This window comes from Clavelina lepadiformis, chromosome 8 (genome assembly GCF_947623445.1).
Source record: "Clavelina lepadiformis chromosome 8, kaClaLepa1.1, whole genome shotgun sequence".
Classification (NCBI taxonomy): domain Eukaryota; kingdom Metazoa; phylum Chordata; class Ascidiacea; order Aplousobranchia; family Clavelinidae; genus Clavelina; species Clavelina lepadiformis.
Window position 1 is genome coordinate 2,446,085 of NC_135247.1, and position 24,493 is coordinate 2,470,577.

At 37.3% G+C, this 24,493-nt stretch overlaps 4 protein-coding genes and 1 long non-coding RNA gene across 8 annotated transcripts; 2 read left to right on the forward strand and 3 right to left on the reverse strand.

Annotated features, from left to right (window-relative positions):
- The first annotated feature begins 466 nt into the window (after nt 1-466).
- Nucleotides 467-3,699, forward strand: LOC143468967 (sodium- and chloride-dependent creatine transporter 1-like). 2 transcript variants are annotated; one of them, XM_076966462.1, is made up of 9 exons: nt 467-969; nt 1,465-1,596; nt 1,721-2,015; nt 2,082-2,214; nt 2,282-2,416; nt 2,624-2,727; nt 2,840-2,933; nt 3,172-3,315; nt 3,439-3,699. In XM_076966462.1, the coding sequence occupies exons 1-9, from the start codon at nt 822-824 to the stop codon at nt 3,682-3,684; spliced, it is 1,431 nt and encodes a 476-aa protein (XP_076822577.1). In that variant the 5' UTR covers nt 467-821; the 3' UTR covers nt 3,685-3,699. The 2 variants fall into 2 exon arrangements, with proteins under 2 accessions (XP_076822577.1, XP_076822578.1); XM_076966463.1 differs by lacking the exon at nt 3,439-3,699 and having other exon boundaries at nt 2,840-2,950; nt 3,172-3,309.
- Nucleotides 3,700-3,766: 67 nt separating this feature from the next.
- LOC143468968 (sodium- and chloride-dependent GABA transporter 1-like) lies at nt 3,767-4,628 on the forward strand. The gene is made up of 3 exons (XM_076966464.1): nt 3,767-3,901; nt 3,987-4,154; nt 4,236-4,628. Exons 1-3 carry the CDS (start codon nt 3,830-3,832, stop codon nt 4,308-4,310), a joined length of 315 nt encoding a protein of 104 aa, XP_076822579.1. The 5' UTR covers nt 3,767-3,829; the 3' UTR covers nt 4,311-4,628.
- Nucleotides 4,629-7,456: 2,828 nt separating this feature from the next.
- LOC143469511 (uncharacterized) lies at nt 7,457-9,991 on the reverse strand. Of its 3 annotated transcripts, none has more exons than XR_013119133.1 (5): nt 9,378-9,991; nt 8,819-8,939; nt 8,441-8,521; nt 8,184-8,326; nt 7,457-8,120 (listed from the first exon to the last, which is right to left on the reverse strand). It is a non-coding gene; the product is annotated as an uncharacterized LOC143469511 (long non-coding RNA). The 3 variants fall into 3 exon arrangements; XR_013119131.1 differs by having other exon boundaries at nt 7,457-8,115; nt 9,378-9,986; XR_013119132.1 differs by having other exon boundaries at nt 7,457-8,115; nt 8,819-9,016; nt 9,378-9,986.
- Nucleotides 9,992-12,156: 2,165 nt separating this feature from the next.
- Nucleotides 12,157-15,823, reverse strand: LOC143468614 (uncharacterized). Its single transcript, XM_076965945.1, has 5 exons — nt 15,469-15,823; nt 14,397-14,521; nt 13,746-14,297; nt 13,308-13,489; nt 12,157-12,247 (listed from the first exon to the last, which is right to left on the reverse strand). Exons 1-5 carry the CDS (start codon nt 15,533-15,535, stop codon nt 12,157-12,159), a joined length of 1,017 nt encoding a protein of 338 aa, XP_076822060.1. The 5' UTR covers nt 15,536-15,823.
- Nucleotides 15,824-16,521: 698 nt separating this feature from the next.
- On the reverse strand, nt 16,522-22,034 carry LOC143469171 (sodium- and chloride-dependent betaine transporter-like). The gene is made up of 12 exons (XM_076966761.1): nt 20,267-22,034; nt 20,053-20,184; nt 19,665-19,938; nt 19,458-19,590; nt 19,103-19,237; nt 18,426-18,529; nt 18,204-18,297; nt 17,987-18,130; nt 17,761-17,901; nt 17,467-17,673; nt 17,186-17,353; nt 16,522-17,113 (listed from the first exon to the last, which is right to left on the reverse strand). The coding sequence occupies exons 1-12, from the start codon at nt 20,403-20,405 to the stop codon at nt 17,021-17,023; spliced, it is 1,764 nt and encodes a 587-aa protein (XP_076822876.1). The 5' UTR covers nt 20,406-22,034; the 3' UTR covers nt 16,522-17,020.
- Between the last annotated feature and the right edge of the window lie 2,459 nt (nt 22,035-24,493).

Sequence of the window (24,493 nt, forward strand, 5' to 3'; positions counted from 1 at the left end):
GTATATTTTAGTCAAATTGGTATTTGATCACTTCATTTATCTTATCTGTGATATGATTAATTAAATGTACAATTTATGTCATTGCCAAATTTCACAATACAATCTGTCTTACATTTGTGCACTGATATTGCAAGTAAACTAACGTTGTGACTCGCAACAAGATGTCAGGACGCACCTAATAATTAATGTGCTTCAGCAAACCGCTAGAGTCTAGATAAATGATAACCGCTGTTGCATTTGTACATACAGTATTTCGAAATGTCAGACGACATGGTCGCGTTAGCCAGCAAAGCAAATTTTAAAAAAGATTCAGATTATAACCAGATGCAAATTATTCTTATATGGAATTACAACCTATGATACCAGTATTTTATTTCTGTCATTAAGTATTGCAGTGGCCTACGTGCTAAGCTAGAGATTTGTTCTTAAACTGAGGTTTCCATTGTTGCAGAAACAGAGATAAACGCGTGGAGAAAGCAGGTAGCCTAACCTTAACTATAGGCAAATACGCAAGGTCAGGCGGTGATACCAAATGCGCTTGACACGTTTTTGTTTCACGATTTATGATGTCTTGAACGTTCCCTACGAAATCAATGCGTTTCCTGAAGACATTTGTAGCAGTCTGCAAAATGAAACCTTTGGTGCAACGATAGAAATCAGACAGAGACAGATCAAAGCTGTGCTGCTTTCAGAACTGTCTCAAAAAGCTACCAAAACAACTTTTTCGATACTTTAATTTATATTTTTAATTTTAAGTGAATAGGAGTTTTTAAGCTGTACGCTCAGAGAGAGGCAGAGATAGAAAGACGAGCGTCGCTAACATGGCCAATGTCACGGTTGAACATGAGAACAACAATAAGCGACAGACGTGGAGTAAATCGTCGGATTTTTACATGTCCAGCGTCGGCTTCAGCATTGGCCTTGGAAACATCTGGAGGTTCCCTTATATGTGTTTTAAATGGGGAGGAGGTAAGAAATATGCTAACATAGTAACATGTCATGTCATTAAACGTAGCTTGGCCAATTTAGTTGGTAAGATACTACATTAGGTTGTTAAAAACAGGAAATATATGTTGGGTAGTATTAAAACGTTTTTCCTGAAGATATCAAATAACGCAAAACACATTAGCTGACGCCATGTTATACTCATATGCTTGTGGACATAAAATCGTATGTACCTATATGATAGAAAGCTTTCTGAAAACAAGGTGAAGGCCTCATAAACATATCACAATCACAGATACTACAGCTCTTCCAATCTGAAGTTAATGGTTATATCGGTGCTAAATAAAGCTAAAAGAGATTTACCCATCTCTCGAATTAATATGAACAGAACAAAGATAAATCAAGATAACACAGTAAACCAACAAACGGACTGCATTTGTTCAATTATATATTATACTGTGACTAACTCGATAAGTTGCACGTATTTTACGCATCATCCTTTCTATTTTGATCATACAGGAGCATTCCTCATACCTTATCTGTTGTCTGTAATTCTTTTGGCGATACCGCTTTTGACGTTGGAGGTTTCTCTTGGTCAGTCAGTACGTAAAGGAGTTATAGCTTCATGGGCAGCTATACCTTTGTTTAAGGGTAAGACAGAAACCAAGACAGGTGTTTAATTTTTTAATCATGAACAAATATCACAATATTTATTTATTCTAGTTAAAGCCACGAAAAAGCCTAAACTTAAATAAATAATCGTTATCAAATGCAGGAATTGCTTACGCGAGTGGGGTGACCATGTTCTACGTCAACGTATCGTACCCGGTGATATTGGCTTGGGTTTTCAAATATTTCGTCTCTAGTTTTTCTTCCAAATTGCCCTGGATGAGTTGTGACAATGAGTGGAACACTGAACACTGCGTCAGCTTATGGGGGCTTGAGAAGGAAAGTATGAATGCTACAAACCACAGCAATCTGACGTATTCACAAGTCCATGATGACAACAAACATTTGGTAACAAACAGCTCAAAAGATATTTCAATGTCTTCTGCAGAAGAGTTCTGGAAGTAAGAATCTTAAAGATTGAAGTATTCTTCAAAACAATATTCATTAATTTGGTATTGCCATAACAGCTTTGGAGTCTTAGGAATATCTGAACGGATGGAGAAACTAGGATCGATACGCAAGGATCTTGCACTTTATTTGGCTTTAATTTGGATTCTGGGATATTTTACAATATTTAAAGGAATCAAGTTGTCAGCGAAGGTAACCTATTTTTCCCACTTTCTATTGAATCCGTGTCATCACAGAACTTGTTTAACTTTCTTTTCAGATCTTTTACTTTACAGCAACTGTTCCAATTATTTTGATGATCATCGTGACCATTAGAGGAGCAACACTAGAGGGCGCGTCTATTGGAATTTACTACTATCTAAACCCGGATATGACACAGCTGAAGAACCCGGAGGTAAAAATTAAAAAACAAGTCTTGAAAGCGCAGGGGATTGTTAGTGTTAGAATAGACCTAAAGCTTTTCAAAAAGTGCAGTTTTATAAAATTTTCGTAAATACCTGATTAGAAATACGTCTGCACGCTATTTACCGTAAATGTCGTAGTAACCATTGATAAATTGATAAAATCATACAAAATCTTTAACTTATAAAGTATTGTGCAGGTTTGGATTGCAGCTGCAACTCAAGTTTTTTATTCCTTAAGTATTGGTACAGCTACGCTTATAACTTTGGGCAGCTATAACAAGTATCATCATAATTTTGTTAGGTAATTTACAAGAAAGCATATAGATACACTTACTGTAGTTATATATCTATCTATTTTATTATCAACCAAAATTGGAAAAAAAACGCAATTTATCATGGTACACTTTTTGCAGAGACGTGACATTGCTGGCATTCTCTAACAGTCTTGCGAGCTTTCTTTGTGGCTTTGCGGTCTTTTCAACTCTTGGTTCTATGGCGTTTCGCCAGGTACAGGAATATTCACGGCGAATTTAAAATCTTTTTTAATCTCATTTGATCCTTTAATCTTGAACTTTATCTCGATGCTCATTAGCATTCCGTTTAATTGTATAGTACTTCAACGAAAAATATTTCAAACACCAGAAAATAACCGGCCACCTTTATCACAAAAGTAATTCCGAAGTCAGACATAAAATTTACAACTCAAACATCTTCAAACAGCATATAATTTAGTTTTATCAAACAGAACTTAACAATGACGGAGGTGACGCAGTCGGGAAGTGGACTGGTGTTCATAGCTTATCCACAAGCGTTAACGTTCCTGCCACTACCCCAGTTCTGGAATGTAGTATTTTTTCTGACCTTACTTCTTTTGGGGTTTGATACCCTGGTAAGTCATCGATAATGACACAAATCACAGATGTGTAGACATATATTAAAACTAATAACAAAAAGAGTTGCAACGCCTTACGTTTAAGGCTTTAATAAATTATATTGAGCAATTGTTGTGCAGTGTGTTTTTGTGGAGAGCTTCTGTGCATTTGTCATGGACGTCTGCCCACGTTTAAGGGATTTTCATAAATATTCCAGAGAAATATTCCTCGTGTTTTGCAATGCTGGATTCTGTTTGCTCGGATTGATCTGCACAACTGAGGCAATATATAATCCTTATATTTCTTCGTCTTTCTGCAAAAACAAAAATGTTACATTTAAATTAGACCCGGATTTTTATGTATATGTCTATATCTTTGCCTTGTAATTGTTCCCAGGGAGGAGTTTATGTCTTTGAAGTAATCAACACGTATGGCGTGGCAGGCTGGAGTTTGTTTTTTATTGCTACGTGTGAGTTTGTAGCAGTTGGTTGGGTGTATGGTGCTGACCGTCACTGGGATGAAATCAACCGAATGGTTGGGTCCAGTAGAGTCAGACAGCTGATGGTTCTTATTTGGAAGTATTTTGGACCAATGATATGCTTGGTGAGTAATTTAGCAAGATATGTTGCTCTTTAAAACAAGGTTTTACACCTGTTTGCAAACTTCTTAATATACCACCAATTTGCAGGCGATTTTCATATATTACGTGACCGCACACAGCCCTCTGTCCTATGGAAGTTACGTCTATCCACCGTGGGCACAAGCAATATGTCATGTCGTTGCATCAAGTTCTGCTGCATGCATTCCCCTATACGCAGTTTATATCATATTTACTAAAAAAACGTCTTGGCCACAGGTATATAGGGTTTACTGCAAAATTTGTTTGCCTATTCTTCGGCCTATTCTGTGGGTTTAGTGTTTTCTTGCAAATATGTAGATGCGTCGGAGAGAAGAAATTGAAAGAACGGATAAAGACACCATCAATGAAGAAGAATACGTGGAGATGCTTTGATGTCAGGAGGAATTCTGTATAAAAAAAACTCATAAAACTGATATAAACGGAAATGTATTTGTATGTATTATTACCCAACACGACAAATATAATTGAAATGCAAGGCAGGTTGAAATCGGATTGGTCTTTGTAGTCGCGGCTTTTCCATTCCACCCTGTGGATAATCCTGCCTACAAACCTACAGTCCCAGCATAAGGTTAAGTTTTCGTTGTTTTCGCTTTCTTTTCGAAGAAATTGGAAAATGCTTATTGCCTATTAATTGATGGTTCTAAAAGAAAACGGTTAAAGACCAGTTTGAGGTTAAATATTGCGATTTCCATAAAAAAAAATTACGTCATATTTCAAAAAACTCCGTTAGACCAATCAGATATCAAGATGACCAGCGTTGTTTTTCAGTCTGGGAATTACCCTAACAAATGGTGCGTTAAAACTTCCCAGTTGCACGCAAAAGTTAGACTAAAATGTGCTTGAAAACTGATGAAATGTGGGACATTCTTTGCCCCAAATTCTAGTTCTGAGTTTAGCGAACCGTTGCAAGTTTTTAAGGTAGCCTATATATGTGATTCGGTTAGGATTACACGAAGTTATAACTCATTTCTTATTAAATTCACCTGCAAAATTTCTGGCAACCTTATGCAGGAATTTTCGAATAATTGCATTTTTAATAATTTTACTACACTGCATAATAAAACAAGCACAAAAAAGGCCCTTTTTAAAGTGTGACGTACCGTTAACATAAAACATAATCCCAACAGATTTAGAAGTTATAAAAATGAGAAAAAAACAGCTGATTTCGAAACTCCTTTGAATTGAAGTAATTTTAATGCGCTGAGCAACATAGAGAAAAATATTTTACTCTGTATATGGGTTGCAGGACGATCACATTGCTAAACAAACGACTGCAGTAAAACCAGAAAGAGTCATATAGTAAGATTAGACATAACATTGGCAAGTTTTGGTTATCCTGTGGAAAATTTAATTGGTATCGGCACGCCCTTGGTCAGTTATGTGATGCTTTGAAGCCGGTAATGTTAGTGCAATAACAACTGAACCAACATTGGCAACATACACTTCGCATAGCGTTAATTCAGGCTCTTCTGTAACAAATGCAACTATGTTGTTGCTATAGATTTATTCTTATAGTGCACTTTATTTAATTTGTGTTTGGGTACTTACTGGAGTTTGGAACTTTTCGTTTTAGTGTTTACGCATTTATTTTGTGTCGTCCGTCGATAGATTGGTTTTGTTTATTTTTGGCTCTTTTCCTGTGTACTGAAATGGCTTATTTCGTTTATGATTTCCACGTTTCGCGCCCTGCCGCATTTGTTGCGTGGACCAATAATGCCTCCGGTCGCTCCCGCTAATTGTATCGAAGTCCTGTCATTTCCTTCTGGAATGTTTTCGAAAGAATTAGGAGGTTCGGTTGGTGACAGGGCGTTTTCTCTACTCGACGGTTTTATAGTGACATTTTATTTCCTAAATTATAACTAAGTCGACGTCTATTTGTTGTGCATTTTTTAAATATATGTTCTCACCAACACTCAAATGTGACTCAGATGTGGCAGTTCGCCGTGAAACGGGCGTATCTGGTTTAGATCTGGTTTAGACACGTAACACTTCTACAAAATCCAATAATTATCCGGAAAAGTTTCCCAAATATTCTGGGTATAGGTGTAACTGAATGATCGATTTATGCTGCAATAAATGAACACGGATCAGCATAACTCGAAATGTTCGAAATACTAAGTTCAGCTGTAGCTGATATACAGCGCTGTTGCAGCGTATGATAAAATTAAGCATTTTTGTGAGAACATCTTCTCAATATACCATCCACTTCTATTACTATTTCAAACATTTTCTCTTAACTTCTCAGCAAAATTGCTACTGAATGACGAACGACAAACGAATGTACCATGGCCGATTTCGGCAACACTGGTAATCCAATTTTTGTTCGGAATTTCGAGACGAATTTTGACCCATAATGTTCTGGCGCGGCAAAAGCATGTTTTGTAATTGCCCTGTTGGCTTAAATTCTTGTAGTCGGTCTGTAGCGCAGTGGTTCGAGCGCTGGTTTCGCCATAAATCTCTCTGTTGTCCGTGATCGCTACCCAATGACGCTACTGTTGTGAAGCCCCTGGGCCTTTATAATACCCGGCACTTGCTTTTGTTCAGTGGACAGTTGTAATTTCAGGAAATTTGATATCAAAAATAAGAAGAAAACAAGTGTGACAATTGGAACACGCATATAAGATAGCTTAAATACCTTTGAACCTAAACATAACTTGAATAGACCTACCTCTACACTCGAACAAATATCATGGTAGGTTATCTCCCAAAAATATTTCGTTCTGCTGTCACTTGGTGTGTCAGTTGTCAATGGGTATTCTCTATGGAAGTTCCCCTATTTTCAGCGCTTTTCTAAAAATTAGGTGCTTTCCCCTGGTCACGTGATCAATTGGGGTTTCCCACGGGAGTTTCCCTACTTTCAGCACTTGTCTAGATACTAGGGAATTTCCCTAATTTTTATATTTTTCTAGATACTAGGGGATTTCCCTAATTTTTGGATTTTTCTAGATACTAGGGGATTTCCCTAATTTTTGGATTTTTCTAGATACTAGGGGATTTCCCTAATTTTTGGATTTTTCTAGAAATTAGGTGATTTCCCTAATTTTTGGATTTGTCGAGAAATTAGTTGCTTCCCCGTCGCCACATGATCAGTTAGAATTCCCCGTGGGAATTCCTCTTATTTCATAACCTGCTTAAAAATTAGATGTTTTTCTGTTTTACAGTCACTCTACAAAGGACTGTACGTAATAGACAAAACGACGCAGTTGGAAAATTCGGGTTAACGCAAATGTCTGGCTTCAATCAACCACTTCTTATAGTAACTGCGATTCTTAGGACAAGCAAACTGACTGGTAATCAACTCGTATCTTATAACGTGCGGGGTACGTCAGGCGTTTTGACTTTCGAAATTAGGGACTCCACATCGAATCATGTTTTGGTTCGGCCAGAAATCTAACCGACGCCTCTACCAGCAAGTCATAATTTTGCGGCCTTCAGTCTTAGCTAAGCGATATATTAGTTAAAGTATTGACTAGTGCTCACTCTTGCATTTGCTGTTTTAAAGTCAGCAACCCATAAAATCATTTTGGTAAGAAAGTTCGTATTTCATTTTCAACACCAAACACACAATGATTCGGTTATAAAACGAAAAACTAAAATAAGGAGGATGGTGCGCTCTGTAAGCAATCTTGAAAATTAGTGAAAATAAAAGGCACTTGCACAGAGCCAGACCAATGAGGCCATGCTGCCGTAGTGTAGCGAAAGTACAATGATTACCAATACAAAAAACAAGGCAGGTTAAGCATCAACACCAGGCCCTTTGCAAAATTCTCATAACGATCGAGGGTTTTCTTAGCAAGCGACTTCACTCTCAACTTTCGGTCGTCGGTTAAAAGATGAGTAAAATGAGTCTTTGGATTCTTGATATTGATTTGCTCCTCGTACTTTTCACAACACTGTAGTAGCAAATCGTCCTTTGTCTCCTCAAAATGCAGACCGCATTTCATATTAATCCATGGTGGGAGTTAGAATTTACGAACCTTGTCACCCATATCGAACTGGCTCTGGAACAGAATCGTGTTTAACACTGATCCTTGACTGGTGAGGGAATGAAGCTTTGGGTGGCGTTTGACGAAAATCTATGCTGTAGAAAATCGATCACGGCAGTCGCTTTCACTTCTGTTGCGTGTTCAGTGTTTCCACGTGCTGTCTTGGTCCAGGTCTTGTAATTCGGCCAACACTGAACAACAAGCAGTTGATATAAGGATTTAAGCCAAGGTAGACCAGGCAATGGTTTCTACAACTTACCAACAAGTGGGACTACTCCAATCATGAAGAGACTGAGGTCTGAAGCAGGGCTTTAATTGAAGCCAATGGTCGATGAAACGGTTGGTATCAGGAATTTGGTTTTGTGGTTTAACCTTACATGTGTCAGCTGACTCCGGAGATGCCTGAAGCAAAACGAATAAGAAATGACATACCAGCAAATTCTAGCTTTTGAAAGCCGAAAATTGAAAAACAAGCTTCAGTACAGTTGCATCACTATAATATAATTTGTAATTTACCACTTTAGGTGGGTAATCCATACTCGACAAGTGACGAGCTGATTCTTGCAAGGAAATCGTATTTCAATCACTACCACATACCTGGCGACAACACACTGGTTGAATGGTGAATATACAAAACCTTATTGCACAAATTAGTAACTACTGTATTTGACGGTGTATGGTGGTTAGTATTTTCTACAAAAAATTTAGTTTCAGTGATTAAGCATATGTATGCAGCAAAAAAATGCAAAAGTGAGTTTATCATTCATGGGAGCATTGAATAAAATGAGGCAAGAAAACAAAAATCACCTTATATATAGCAGAAGGCATTACGCAAAAAAATTTAGCTCGATTCAGCATACAATAACCTACAGTTATACTGTGAAGCTATAATACCTTCCTTGCTTAAATGCATGTAGTGGTTGCTCCATTCCACAAAGACATTCCAAAAAGTAACGGATCAAATCAAGACGGACACAGTTGAAAGCTTTCACTCACTGCTGAGGGAAAGTGCATTCTGTGATGAGAACAAATCGCGGTTCATGTTCAGTTTGTGCAAATCAAGAAAACTCAAAAGTCTTCTGGTAAACTGACCTATAGGAAAATTTTTAGTATTTTAGCAAATAACAGTTAATATGCTACTGGTAGTGTATTGGTAATAGTATGTTTTTATTTGGCTGCTATCTGATTGCCAGTGAGAAATAATAAAATAAAAATCTTTAAAACTTATTTATTTTGACAGACTTATGACGCCCAACTGTGGGCAAATTATATTTGTGTTTTAAAATGCCAAGATGCAAGGTAATTCTGGTTTTAATTTTTGTTCTAGTTTAGCAAGTGCCAGGCTGTTGATCCAATAACTGCAGGTCTTTTACCGACTAGTGTAAAGCTGATTCAATGTTCGGTTAAGACTTCATTCTAATCAAACTTCAACATATAATTGCATTAAAATTACGTCTTTCAATTTTTTTGAAATCCTGAACGAGAAAATAGCAATTATCGCTGCGCAACCAATTACGTAACTCAGTTAAACTGGACCAAACATCACATGACCTGCAAAACCGAAAGATATCTCTTTAAGCAAAACTTTTAACTGTTTATTACAAAATTAAGGTAAATTGGCAACAAATTTCTGCATTTATCGGCATTTCAGATGTTCTAGAATATATTGCACATGGCCATTTACACTAATTTATCGTTGTAAAAACCAAAACCCCTGAAACTCAGCACAGAGCATAACTACAATATTTTGTTTGTGGCTTGATGCAGGCAGTGTTGATGAGCATTGGTGATAACAACAGCGCACACAAAACTTCCAAATGTTATTCTTAAATTTACAGTAAATTATTCTCTACATCTTTCTGGGATGTGATCATGTACAAGTAACTTGCCATCAAATACAGCACTGAAGATGACCAGGAGTCTATTGATACCACAGCTGCCAGCAGTACTCATATTCACATTCGGTTTTCAAAAACACCTATAATTTCATGTACAGTACACCTTATAGGTCTTCAAACTGTTATCTGATCTAGCTGGAGGTGTAGGGTATCACAAATCTTTGTTGCAATAAACTACCAATCATAAACTACCTTCAGTTCAGGCAGAATAGAAGCAAGCTGACTGTTATAAGTGGGGTCATATACCAGAGCTGGATGGAAGGGAAGATCTCGCAATAACGAAGTAACATGACGATTTAGTATTGCAATCATTGAAACGGTAAGCTGAACTACTTGCGTAGGCACAACCATGGGAGTTTTCTGAAATTGAAAAAATGGGATGTGTCACACATCATGTGTGAGCTAAATATTAATTTCAGTTAATAACTGTAAACTGCACAGAAAGCCAAACCCAGAGACATCTCACTAAGGCTTTATTTTCTCACCAGTAGTGTTAAAATAAATTTACTAACCTATGCAATAACTAAGAAAAAACACAAATGTCATATCTAGAAATTGATTTACAAACAGGTTTACAACATTTTACCTGGCTAAACAAAAACTTATTTTTCAAAACTATTTTATCAGAATACTCAGTGACCAACTTGTTTTTGGACTTGCCCCTCACTTTAACCAACTTTGGTTAATTGAGTGGTTAACAAAGTGATCTAATCAGCCTCTTCATATTTGAGTGAACATGAATGAGATTTATAAACATGTCAAATCTAATTCCAAAGTCCAACACTAAACATACTAGATATTATAGAAATTCCATTTCCCTAACTTATCGAAAAAAAACAATAATATAACTTGTAAACATGTGCAGAAATAACTTAACTTTCAAATCACTGACTAATTTGTTTAAAATACGACTTTGTTTTCAATACTGCCATGACTTCACTTTTTGAGCTAACCAAAAATTAAGGTGTTTTTCAAACTTCAAACATATATGTAAGTTGAAAATTGAAATGATATGTGTGCTTAGAAATTACACGCATTTAAAATTTTCCGGTGTTGATTTTTGTTTTCACGAAATTACCCAGTGACAAAATCACAAACATTACATAAGGAAGATCGGTAAATAAGTCAAAACAAAACGGAAAAAATGAACAGGACATGCTTGTGAGAATATATGCAGACATGCGCAAAATGGTTAAAATAAAGCCCAACAAAAAGAAACATCATCCCAGAGATGGAAATCCTGTTTCTGTATCCAGGCCTTCAGGTGTACAAAACACTTGACAAGAAATGCGATATTCTAAATGGTACAAATATCTCAGCTCAAGGTTTCCATGAACGTAATTTATAAGTTAGGACAAATATAATAATTTATAGTACAGATGTAGAGTAAAATTGTGTTTGGAATATTGCAAAAAACATGTTACAGAAGCAAAGTTTGTAGGCTGGCACAATACCAATTATGACACTCCATAAATAATTTCTTACAGTGTAGAGAGAAAAATGTATTAGCTTAAGGCCAGCTCATTAAAACTGCAAAATCTTACCAAGTTACATGTTCACATTTATTATTTTTATTCTTTAGTCCTTGATTAATTTCTAATACTGATAAATCCTGATAGAAAAACTTAATATTAATTTGTTAATTTTAAAGGGAGGATTTCTCCACACAATCTCAGTTAGAAAGCATGACATCAACGAGAAAATTTTGGTGTAATGGCATGCACTGAAGCCACAATTCTTTGTTTAATTAATATAAATTGGCGTTTAAGCCACCAGTTTTTCCATGTTTATTTATAATAAATCGTGAAGATAAAAAAGATTGATAAAAAAAAACGACGAATAAAATAAAAAAAGTCGACTCGTGTGCAGATTAATGCTATCCTGGTATTTTGTAAAGTTTCCAGCGACTGGACTATTATGCAACAATTTTTGAGATGACAGGTTATATATATGAGGGCATAAAAGCTACGACTTACAACCTAGCCAACAACAAAAGGTGTTGTTTTTGGGTTAGAAATTCCCCAAGCAACAAGATGAAACAAAATCCATTGTATGCGCAATTAATTTTTATCTTGAGCCAGACACTTAGCATACTTTCCCATCTGGAGCGCACCTTACCAAACATGCTTAAATATGTGAACTGAGTTTGATTCCCAGTTGTGCTACAGTTATATTACCTTAACAGAAAGATGAACAACGCTTGCTTCTGTTTAGTGATCTTGGTGAACAGTTAAAAAATCGGGCAATATCACAATAGCATAAGAATTAGCAAATTGGATTAATTCGATTATTAAATTAGATTAAATTATTAGCGAGTTAGCTCGACTAACTAAGTTAAACATATATTACCGTTTCCAGGGTGGCGTTTATGTATTTGAAATCTTCAACACATATGGCATAGCAGGATGGAGTTTGTTCTTCATATCTGCGTTTGAATTTGCAGCAGTTGATGGTTGGTTGTACGGTGCCGATCGTCACTGGGATGAAATCAACCGAATGGTAGGATCAACCAGGACTCGAACTTTGATCATTTTCATATGGAAATATATAGGACCCATTTTATGCGTGGTGGGTACAATCTCATTTTGCATGTCCACTTTTTTTATCATATTAAGGCTATAATGTTTAAAACTAATTTCAGTGTTGGAAATTTAAAAAAAATTAACTTTAATTTCTAATATTTTTACACAAAGATGGTATCAGTTTATTATATGGCTGCATACATTCCAATGGCTTAGGCTAATTACGTCTATCCACCTTGGGCTCAAGTTCATTGCAAGCTTATTTCAGCAAGCTCAGCCATGTGGATACCACTCTATGCCGTGCACTGCAAAAAAAAATGCCTTATTGTTAGGTTGAAAAAGAAGTGGCTATTTTGTCCTCGTTTTTCGGCTGCATGTTATCCACAATCGAGGCTAGTTATAAGCCGTTAACAGATTGCTAATAGTAAGCGCCTTTCGTTTGCCTAACAGATAGTTTAAAAACTGGCTGACCCGTAGTTCTGCTAATGCTATCCATAAGCCAAAAATACCCTAATAGCAATCCATAATTTTCTTTTCTTAGCGCTTAGGTAAATACACTTGTTAATAATAAGCCAGTTTTATTTTGCAGCACGTTTTCACAATGAGAATATGCAATGGCCAGAAACAACTTTTAAACAAACATCAATCAAAAAGATTTTGATACACTTTCTGAGTTGGCCGTTTTCCAATGCCAAAAACGTGAAACTCAAGCAAACGATACAAAGATGAAGCTTGTGTTGGATACTCATAATCAAATACAAAGTACACAGAAAGCAACATCAAAATACATTCAAAGCATGAAACTTTACCGATTGGAATGTACGATTGATAATTTAATTATTGATCATTAAACAACAGTTACCAGGAAATTCCGGAACAACCATACACATTATAAATGGTTGTTGACGAGCTTTATCTTTTATGTCTAATAAACATCCATTACTGTCAAACACAATGACATACTTTGAGCCTGCAGAACAGACTTTCTCTGCCAGCCTTTGAAAAACGACATAGCTCCCCTTTTCTGAGCCTTCTTCTACAAACGAGACGCCAAGAGATGATAGAAAGCTGGACCATCGAAAGGAACAGTTGGAACGGAACTCTTCGTAGCCCTGACTAACTAAAGCAGCGTATTCCTTGATACACTGCAGAGTAAAATAAAGCAATCAATGAGTAAGATATAAAATTCTTATAAATTCTATAAAATCAACACCTTACTGCCACGTGTAACACATCTTATGCCAATTTACCTCAATCGGATGAACGCAATATTGCGAGTATTTTTGAAAGATAACATCAACGTCATTTCTCTTCGCCAGATGACGAATTTCCATCAGTCGATGTTCACGATTGGATTCCCAATCATCGGCAGCTCTCTTTCTCTTTCTGCTCTTGCAGTACCCGATTCATCATCGCTTTTTGATTGTCCGCTCTTTTGCGGACGGCTAAATCAAGAGCTACCCACGGCTTCTCTCCACCGCATCCCAAAACCGGATACTCCTTTACAATGTTTTTTGATATTAATTGTCGCTCAGCCCTCTCTGATTTGCGGCCCAAAGTAACAGATATTATTTCTTCAATACGTCTCACAAGGTATAAAAATTGAGAGGCCTGAAGATTATTTTTGGTTACAGTGTTAAGAAATTCTTTTTCCACGCCTGAGAACGGAAATTCACTTCCTAGCCTTCCTGGATAAGGTACCAACTGATAGGGTGGAATGGAACAGCAGCTAGAAGACACCTTGTTAAACGCATGAGAGCCAGTCGGTGCATGAGAGATGGATTGGTTGGAAGACACGTCGTCGCTATTGGTGGATACATTCACGCTTATATCACTATCGTTTGCTGACGCGAACGAAAAGGATGTGGACGGCCCATCGGTGTCGTCTTCAAGAAGGGTAAGCATACCTTCAGAAATTGCACATGGTATGCTGTCAAGATCTTGAGTTTTGGTCTGGATAAAACAAACAGTTAACCGTTATTAACCAGCTGTTTTAATACAAAAAACTATGTCACTGCATCGTAATACAATAATTAAAAATATTATACGCACCTCACGAAATAACACTTCAGCAAGGAAATTCATTAATCGTGTTCTTTCTCCAAAAGATAATGTGACAAACTCTTCTTTGACGATAGCATGTGTGAGTGGCAAGTCAGCAACTTGTAATCCACTCTCTAAACAATAGTCGCCATTTGTTAAAACACCTGACATACAGGAAACTAACAACATAGGCTAAATACATCGAAATAACCCTATCAAATTAGAAATAGTTCGCTAAAAATTGAAACTTGGCGAAATTCGAAAAAGTTTCAAAGTTTTATTTAATAAAAAAAGAAATTATTACCAAAAATTTGTAATTATAATTATATATTCCTATAGGAATTTTTGGCGTTGGGTTATGGCAAAGAAACGTAAATAATAAGCCGCAAGCCTATTCCAAAGCACGTAAGACACTACATTATGTTCTAAAATTAACACCACGGGAGGTGAAAGTATAGGTCTGTTTCCTTTCGAAACTAAGCAAAGGTTAGATAACTTGTAAAATGTAACATTTTATACCAAACGCGGGAAAAAGGTTTAAAATAAAAATGCACGTCATTGCATTAGAGTTGGGCACCGCCATTGATGTAACGCGAATTGGAAATAAGTCCAGATGCTTTCTTCCTACAAGTATCGTAACCTAACCGCGTGAAAGTTTACATCGTAGAACTGTTATAATACATAGTAGCTCGTTTTAAAACTAAAATGTGGCATTTGCACAGTTGGCAGTATGCTATGCTTAAAAATCCTTAGAAATAGCCAAAGATGCCTTACTGGTAGCGCCACATGTTGATCTGCTGCCAAGACATTGTCAAGCAACAATCTAAGGAAACCAGCGTTTTAGCGCGAAAATGACATTTCATAAAGCTGGCGTTAAAGGGCATCAATGCAATAGGAGTTATTTTACGCAATTACTAGGCTATAAATTATACAATTATTATAAATCGAAACAACCAACAAAAGCTAAATCAAAGTGGTTTGGATATACGTAACATTTCATTCAAGAACAGCCTATGTTTCATACCTATACTTTCTCATTTTGTTCATAATAGCATACAGGAGGGTTTCAATTGCAGCATACCTTTCAACGCATCCACAATATTTTCAGATAAGCCACACTTAGCCGCTTCTTCCGCAAGATAACCCATCACCCGACTTGTACTGTGGCGAAGATAAAAAGACAAAATCAAGTGCGGACATGACAAATAATACCACAATCTTTTTTCTTAGCCATTATGACGTTTCAATGCATAACCCTTGGTTCTCTTTTTCCGGCAACTAAATGTTAGGCAAGAAATTCAAAATGTCTAGTAATAAGGTCGCAATAACGGTAGGTTTCTAAATAATAGGTCATTAGTTAGCAATCCTACATATTAGGCTGAGAATTACTAACAACAAGGAAGGAAACTTGGAAATATACTAACAATGAGACTTAATTGTTAAATGCACTAATTATAAGCCTTTTGAACTAACAATAAGGCATTATTTTTTGCAGTGTGTATATTGCCATAACTACAAGAAACGCTTGGAAAGAGGTCAGTGGTGACAGAACAGTAAGATTTTTGTCTTTAGTTTTACAGTGGGTAACATTTTTTGTGAAACAGCCTCGCAGGCAAAAGAAAGAAAATCAGTCAGCGAAGGAAGACATAGTATCTTGTGAATTGTTTGACACTGACGAAGAGAAAGAGACGCTTTGGAGAACTGGCTCGACCAAAGGTATCCCATAAAAATCTCCAAATGTTTAACTAAAACAATTAAGGCTATAGGCTATACAGCAAAACTTATCAAAACATTAATCACTCTTTAACTTGATTTAAATTTTGGTCAGCTAAATTTGATTTTTTTTTAGGACAACAACTGGAAATGATCTTACCGGGTATTTAAACCATTTTATTAACAGCTACTAGAAATGTCTGTTACAGATTAAAAAGCATTTTATTACGATACGTGATCAAGGTCATAGTTCTTCAATTTTATATGCTTTGTGATATCTTTCCATGTTCTGTTTCCCCTATATCGTATAGTAAACAAACGTTTATACCAAGTTATTGCAAATATTAGAACGAAAGCTATTAAGTCTTTTCCGTGTCATTCCACTCTTTGTCATAATCTCTCGACGGATAAGAACAAACATTGATGACTCAAATTTAATAAACTGAATAACGACATAACAACCTATGGAAATACTGATTCGATAACATACAACATACACGCGGGCGTGGTCATGGTAATTTACCTAATATCCTAACTGTTCACAACGCCGCATGGTGCAGCACAAGCATAAAAATTGTTAATAATGTCGAGTGTCAAAACATTTTGGTTATGCACGTTATTTTTGGTTATATGATTTGGATAGTAATCAGCAAAATAAACAGCTTTCTTGATTAATTATTATCACGCGTGCCAGGGGTTGCCGCTTCCTGCATGGTGTAGCAGCATCACGATGTGTGTGAAACTAAGTGGAAAACCACCAAGGGACAAAAGACCACGTATGTTGGTGTACACGAAGCGAGGCAATACAAATGAAATACCAAGCGCCATAATATGAATAGTAGATAAACTTGGCCCATAGATGTATGGGTTATTTGTGCAGATTATTGCAGATATTGTCTTCACATGACGTCAGTAGTTTCCTAAAGCATTTCTACTTCTTCGTCATTGTCGAAGCATTTGCCCGGCCTCTGCTCTCCAACCATCGGTTCTTTCGGCTTTTCCTGTCCGCGAAGCTGTTGTTCAACAAAGAACTGTTATGTTCCTACAAAACTCGGTGGAAAAGCTCAGTGTTTTCGACGACTCACCTCTCTCCAAGACTTTTGTGACACTATAGTGGTATAAACAGCATAGAGTGGTATCCACACAGCTGAACTTGCTGATATAAAATGACAAAGGACTTGAGCCCAAGGTGGATAGATATAGTTACCGTAAGACATTGGACTGTGGACAGCAACGTAGTAAATGGACACCGTCTGCAGGTTTGGGCAAACATAGAAAAAATGTGACCTTCATAGGTTGCCCAAAGTCAACTTGTCTTTAAACGCAATGTGCAGTAGAAACGTGGACGAAACGCAGCTACACTTACCATGCATAAAATCGGCCCTACGTATTTCCATATGAAAATAATCAGAGGTCGGATCTTGCTAGGTCCTATCATTCGGTTGATTTCATCCCAGTGACGGTCAGCACCGTACACCCAACCAATTGCTATACACTCACAGGCAGATATGAAGAACAAACTCCAACCTGCCATACCGTAGGTGTTGAAAATTTCAAAAACGTAAACGCCTCCCTGTAAACGTTGAAACGTTTGCTTTAGTTTGTAGAGCAATTTAAGCTTACCATAACTGCATGGATTAAAAACTACTGTTTTTCCTACCTTGGTTACAAATATCAAACCGACAAGATAAAAGCCCAAGCAGCCGAAAGCCAGAAAGATTTGCCTTGAATATTTGTGGAATGTTCTCAATGGCCGAAAATAGTCAAGGAATAATGCACAGAAGGTTTCGACGTTTATCAACTAAAACAAATCTAGTTTTTAGTTTGTGAACTCGTTCTTATTGTTATTAATCATGCTACAAGTCACGTACTGCCCAGTCACTTACTTGAGAATCGAAGCCCATAAGAAAAATTGTCAGGAAAAACATGGCGTTCCAAAACTGTGGCAAAGGCAAGAAAGTTAACGCTTGTGGATAAACTATAAAGATTAATCCGGGGCCAGATTGCGCAACTTCGTCCATAGTTTGATTCTGAGTCGTACAAAATGTTTGTCAAAAATAAACGCAGGTCGTTTTGCATTTTGTCTCATCACTCTAAACCAACCTGAGCATGCGCCATGGAGCCCAAAGTTGAAAAAACGGCAAAGCCGCAGAGAAAACTCGCCAGACAGTTTGACAACACAATCATCAGAATATCTCTGGTAAACACAGCCACTGGTTTTAGTTTGAAACAAAGCGACTCGGTGGATATGAATTCTTTAAGTCGGAGGTTTTTCGTTTTATTGACAATGCTTGAGGGTCGTTATTAATAATCATTTTTATTTACTTCAAAAAATTTTGGTGGTATTTGTTGTAGCTTCCAAGCGTTGTCAGACTGCCAGCGGCCACACAGAAAGAATAGAGAACTTGTGTCGCCGCACCTACCCATACCTGTAAAAAGCAACATGCTCAATTACATACAAGCACAGGGTTTTCATACCGACAAAATCCTAAAGACCCAGGAAAAAAGGGTTGACAAAATGCCAGTAGAAACATCGTCGTCTTCATTGTTTGCTTCGTGAACGTGAGAGACTCCATGTTGCGGCGAGGCAACGTATCGCAGTAAAAGTAAAAAGAAGACACAGCGGCTGCACTACTCTTTCAGTAACAGTTGCTCACCTTTTATCTTTACTTATACAGGATTTAGTTTCTTATACCGCATTTGGGTATCTTTATCTATAAGACGAGTTTTTTGAAAACTGGGTTTTATGATTTTTGCCTTTTCAAATACGTCCAAGATCTTTTTGTATGGATGTTTGTATCAATTACCGAATTAGAACAACATTAATTCGAAAATTTATAAAAGTGTTGCATAAGACCTTCAGCCGAAGCAATGGGACCAGCCACGTAATACGAAAACCATTTGGCTTAACTCAGGAAATTTTGAAATTATTTCGGTGACGATAATATCCTGTTTTTGATATAAAGAGGCGTGGTCCTCCTTATTGAAACAAAACTTCTTACTTCGGCGTCTTTCAGCAGTGTTACATTTGGTGTGAGGTAGTGATAGATTCCCAATGAGGCACCTTCTAACGTTGCCCCTCTCACGACCACGACAAGTATCAAGACAATTGGTACCGTTGCAGTGAAGTAAACCACCTGGTAACGGCAAAGTTTACCAGAGTTTACAGTATGAAAAAGATGCAAAAACCAACTAACACTTGTTAACATGTTATTAAAAGTGTATTTTTCCTTGCATTGTGTATTTATGTTGTGTATTTATCGTTGCAGTGAAGTAAACCACCTGAAAAACCACTTGCTGGTTGAAGCCCTAACTGCTAGTAACATTGTGACGACGAATTAATCTAGATTTACCAACCTTTGCTGACCACTTTATTCCTTTAAAGATTGCCAGGTAGCCTAAGATCCAGATTAAACCCAAATAAAGCACGAGGTCTAAACGTAAGGAGCCAAGTTCTTCTATTCCTGAAGAAATTCCCAATACTTCATAACTGCAGTGAAAAGGTTTTGTTGAACATTGTTCTTATTTTACCAAGTCTACGAGCAATATTGCTAAGATCCTCACTTCCAAAATTGCTCGGCCGACGACATTGTCTGTGTTTGATTTGTTACGTTCGTTAAAATTGAGATTGCAGTGGTAGTGTTGAAAGCCGATGTGTTGGAAACATCAGTAACAATGTCAATGCCCACACAGCCATCTCTGTTCCATTCGTTATCACAGGTAGCCCACGGCAATCGCGAATTAAAACTTGAAACCAGATATTTCAAAACCCACACCAATATAATGACATAGGAGAGGTTGGAATGGAAGATCATAGTGGCGCAGGCGAAAGCGATTCCTGAACAAAATCCAAGGATGTTAATGGTTTGCAATGGTTTACACAACTGATAAATTAGTTGGTTTATCTTAACAGCGTTTGTCACAGCCACAAAAAATGTGGCACTTAAGTTACCTTTAAATATAGGTACAGTAGACCAAGAAGCGATTACACCTTTTCGTACCAACTGTCCAAGCGAAATTTCAAGAATCAGTAACGGAATAGCCAAAACTATTACTGATAGCCAATAGGGCAGAAGAAAGGCTCCTGTCGATTATTGCACAACACATTGGTTAAATAAAAATAATAAAAATGTTTCCAGTTTAAAAAAGCGTGATATTGCACCAACCTCCACCATATTTGAAGCAAAGATAAGGAAACCGCCAAATATTTCCCAAGCCAATGCACACTCCTGCGCTCGATAGAATAAAATCCCAGCGTTTGCTCCAAGTCTGTCGCGGTTTGTCGCTCAAAGAATTCTTCCCCATTTTCGACGTTGAATCAGTTTAAATGAACATTCTATGCTTAGCGTAGCCCACAATAAAAATTTATTCACACTGGTAATAGCTGTATCGGAAGGACAAAATACATTGCTGGTCATGGGAATAAACATCCCTGAATTGGTCCCCTAAAAGGAGTTTTCACTCCGTATGTGCTTTGTCTCACGGGAAATTTTGCTTGTATAAAAGAATTAATTCACCAGCTGAGCTCCTGTTGTTATTGAAATTATGCAAACATAGTATTTTTAGACAAGAAATTTGTTCCACGTTTTACGCCAAAACAAGAAAACCAGTTAAGATGACGCATACACTTCTATTTCAAATTGTTTTTCAACATGATGTACGCTTTGAGCAATAATGACTCATACCAACACAATTCTAAAACCTTAAAACGCGACTTAAGAGTCGTCACGTGACGACCTGCAAAGCACTGATTTAACTTAACAAAAATTTGCTGGGTAATTGCGCACAGAATCATAAACTCACGAAAGTGAAGCCAAATATTAATTTAAAAAAGCACATCTTTGTCAGTGTTTCTCAGCTTGAAAAACGTTTTCTTATTTTAACGCCAACTGACAACTATATTAACATGAAACCTTGCCGTCACATATATACAGTATATAGCAAAGCACTTTCTATTAAAAAGATTGCGATTTTTTGCGCATGTTCTGCTTTGACCGCAGATCCATGTTTCTGTGGCACTTCTGCAGTAAATTACATATTCTTTGCTGCTAAGATGATTTCATTTCTACTGTAAATGAAAAACCGGAAAGTAGAACATCACATTTTGACTCAGGAAATATTTCGTCGTTACTGTTTACACTAATGGCTTTTGGCTTTGCTGCAGTACTGAAATTTGCTGAAAGCTCATGCAGTGTGTTTTACAGCGTCTCTATCATCACGCTATAAAGCGACGACAAAGAGCAACCTCTACTTAGAATTATATGTTAACATTTTTCTTGCCACCATATTCGATTGCAATTTAATGTAAATGAACTCAACCAGCCAAGAACGATAGTTTTATGCCAGGTTTATCCACTAACTTGCTCTTTTGTTTTTGTTACCAAACTATCGTCAGCTTTGTTAAGAAGACGTCATCCATCCTCATGTCATGTACGTTCATGTTGCAGTTGATCACCAGTTTCTTGATTACTTATTCATTTTTGAGAAATAAGTTGTACAGCCGTGGAATTATTTCATCTGCGTGTAACCGAAGAAGAAACCACATCGCAGATATTTAAAGTCACGTTTTGAATAAATAACCGGGAAACTGGTAATTAGCCTAAGATCACCTATAGGTTCATCTTGTAAAACTGCTACAGGAGTATGCGGTGACACCGATCTAATTTATACAAATTTATGCTTACAGTCTGAAATACAGATTTTGGGTTTGTCTTACTTTGGCCGCCTATACTGTTAATTTCTGTATCATTTCTTAGTATTCTGTTATAATGGTTTGCGTTCTGCTTAAAACTTCCGTCATAGACGTCATAACCTTGTTTTCATAAGCCAGGAAACATTTTTATGAAATATTCGGTTAATGGCTTTTTATCCACTGCTCGATTTTCTGTCTTTAAGGACGACTTATTTTTGTAAAAATGAGTCAGCGTCGTAAACGCTAAATAAGCTTTACTGCTGACGGCTATACAGCAACCGCTTGGAAATCTTATTTCATGTTTTTTTCTGCGTAGGCTATATTTCGTCATGTTTGAGAAAACCTAATTTGTTACCGGCCTTTTTCTAGTGCCGGTTCGAAGAGACCTGCAGTTAACTATAAGATTGTATTTCATAAATGGTGAAAACTAGGCACATCTACACAGCATGATCTCGCTAGAATGTCATCATCACTCGTTGTGGCAACAAACAAAGAGTAGCCAAATGGACAATCCCTTCCGCCTGGAGGCAGACAAGATTGCGGAATGACGAGTCAAGCGTAAAATAACACACTCCCACCCTCCAATAAATTTCGCTCTGGCATTGTTTGAAGATCAATCAGCATAACAGGCTATAGGCTAAGTATATGGTATATATAACGACAAACTACAATGTAATCACGAAGCAACAGCCATTACTTTTGTTACCCAGATGAATTTGTCAATTTTGAAGGAAACTTTTTCGACTACGTATGTTATACTGGACTACATAATAAAGGTTTACAAACACGATTATTTTACACACAGCAAAATGGTGCACCAGTGACAGAAATTATGATTATTTCACCAATAAAAACAAACCAAAATCAAGGTACAGCATTTCTATACAGATTATGTAAACACAAACATTACATTGCAAACCAAAGCAAAATTTAAAATAACTTGTTATAAAAGAAATTTAAACATATGATGACTATACCAACACAATAGCACCAACACAATAGAAAGTATTTGTGGGTTACAAATCACGCTTCATGCTAATAACACTATGGAAAGGCATCCCTGTATGATGATCTTCTCTGCTTAGGTTAAGCCTGTTAAAATGTACCCTTAACGTCCGTTCACGATTGTGAATGAGATAATTTACGTGCGGCAAAGCCTTAATAACTTCATAGGGGCCTGAATAAGGGAGGTGAAACTTTCGCTTTTCATCTTTTGATATGACAGTGTTTCGCAGCATGACCTTGTCTCCTACTTGAAACTCCGCTTGTCTCGATATCGACTTGTCGTAACGTTCTTTCATGGATTGCCGACGTTGGTCGAGTCTTGTTTTCACCACTTCGTGGACAAGCCGCATACGGTCTTGTAAATCGAACATTGCCGACGATGATGGATGTCTTGAAGGCTGTCCAGTCATCAAATCTGCTGGTAACCTCAATTCTCGTCCAGTCAGATGGAAATGTGGAGAAACACCTGTCTCTTCGTGTCGACTGGCGTTATAGATCGCACAAATTGAGGAGAGGGATTTAGCCCAGGATAGTGGATCGCGCTGGACATAATTCTACATGATGGAAAGGATTGTTCTGTTGGCCCTTTCAACCGCTCAGTTCCCAGAAAGGTGGTATTCTGTGGTTCTTGATATCTTGCAGCCGAAAATATCAATAATCTCTTTAAACAACTGGCTCTCAAAGTTTCCTCCTCGGTCGCTGTGAATACGCTCCGGAACACCATGAATCGTCATCCAGTTATGATAGAGAACGAATGCCGTTTCTTGGGCTGTCTGTGATGCCATTGACCAAGCCTGCATGTATTTGGTGTACATATCAGTGGCTACCAGTATGTAACGGTTTCCTGAATGTGTCACAGGAAGTCCTCCCAGGGCGTCAATCTCTATTCTTTGCAATGGTTCCAACTCATCGGAATGTACCAAGTGCGCTCTTGGTGTTCTAGAAGGAGCTTTACGTAAATCACAGAGTGTGCAACTCTCACAATACTCACGGACATCCGTTTTCCAGCGGGGCCAGCAAAATCGTCTTGAAACTCTTTCATCTGTTCTATCAACACCCATGGGTCCTCCACCATGTGATGCGTCATGTAGCGCTTTCAGATCTCTCGGACGCATGTCTTTAGGAACCAGTAAGTAACTAAGAAACTGTAAGATTGTATTTCATTAATGGTAAAAACTAGGCAAACTAGTACTGATCTCGCTAGAATGTCATCAAAACTGGTTGTGGCAACAGACAAGGCGCAGCTAAATCGACAAGCGCTTCCGCCCGGAGGCAGACAAGACTGCGGAATGACAAATCAAGCGTAAAACAACGTAACAAATCAACATCGTTCACCATAAAACACGTGGTTTGAAGTAATGTACCAGCAGACAGATAACGCGTTTTAACTAAAATGAATAAATATAAATCGCGCAGCTTTTACAAAGAAACATTTTTGACTTTTGAACTAACTACATCGTAAAAAGTTCGATGAGTCAAGCAGATGGGAATGATTCTGTAGTAATTGCACCCACGCGTGACTACACCCAAGGAATTGCACCCACCAGGAATTGCACGGGCAAGCATGGTCATTCTTTGAAGCAACGACGTGAATATGCAACAAACGCTGGTGAAGAAAAGAAAAATGGAACAGCACATAACTATACCGTGTTCCAAATCTATAACATTCAAGTTCTTTTCCTGGTGGATGGAATTG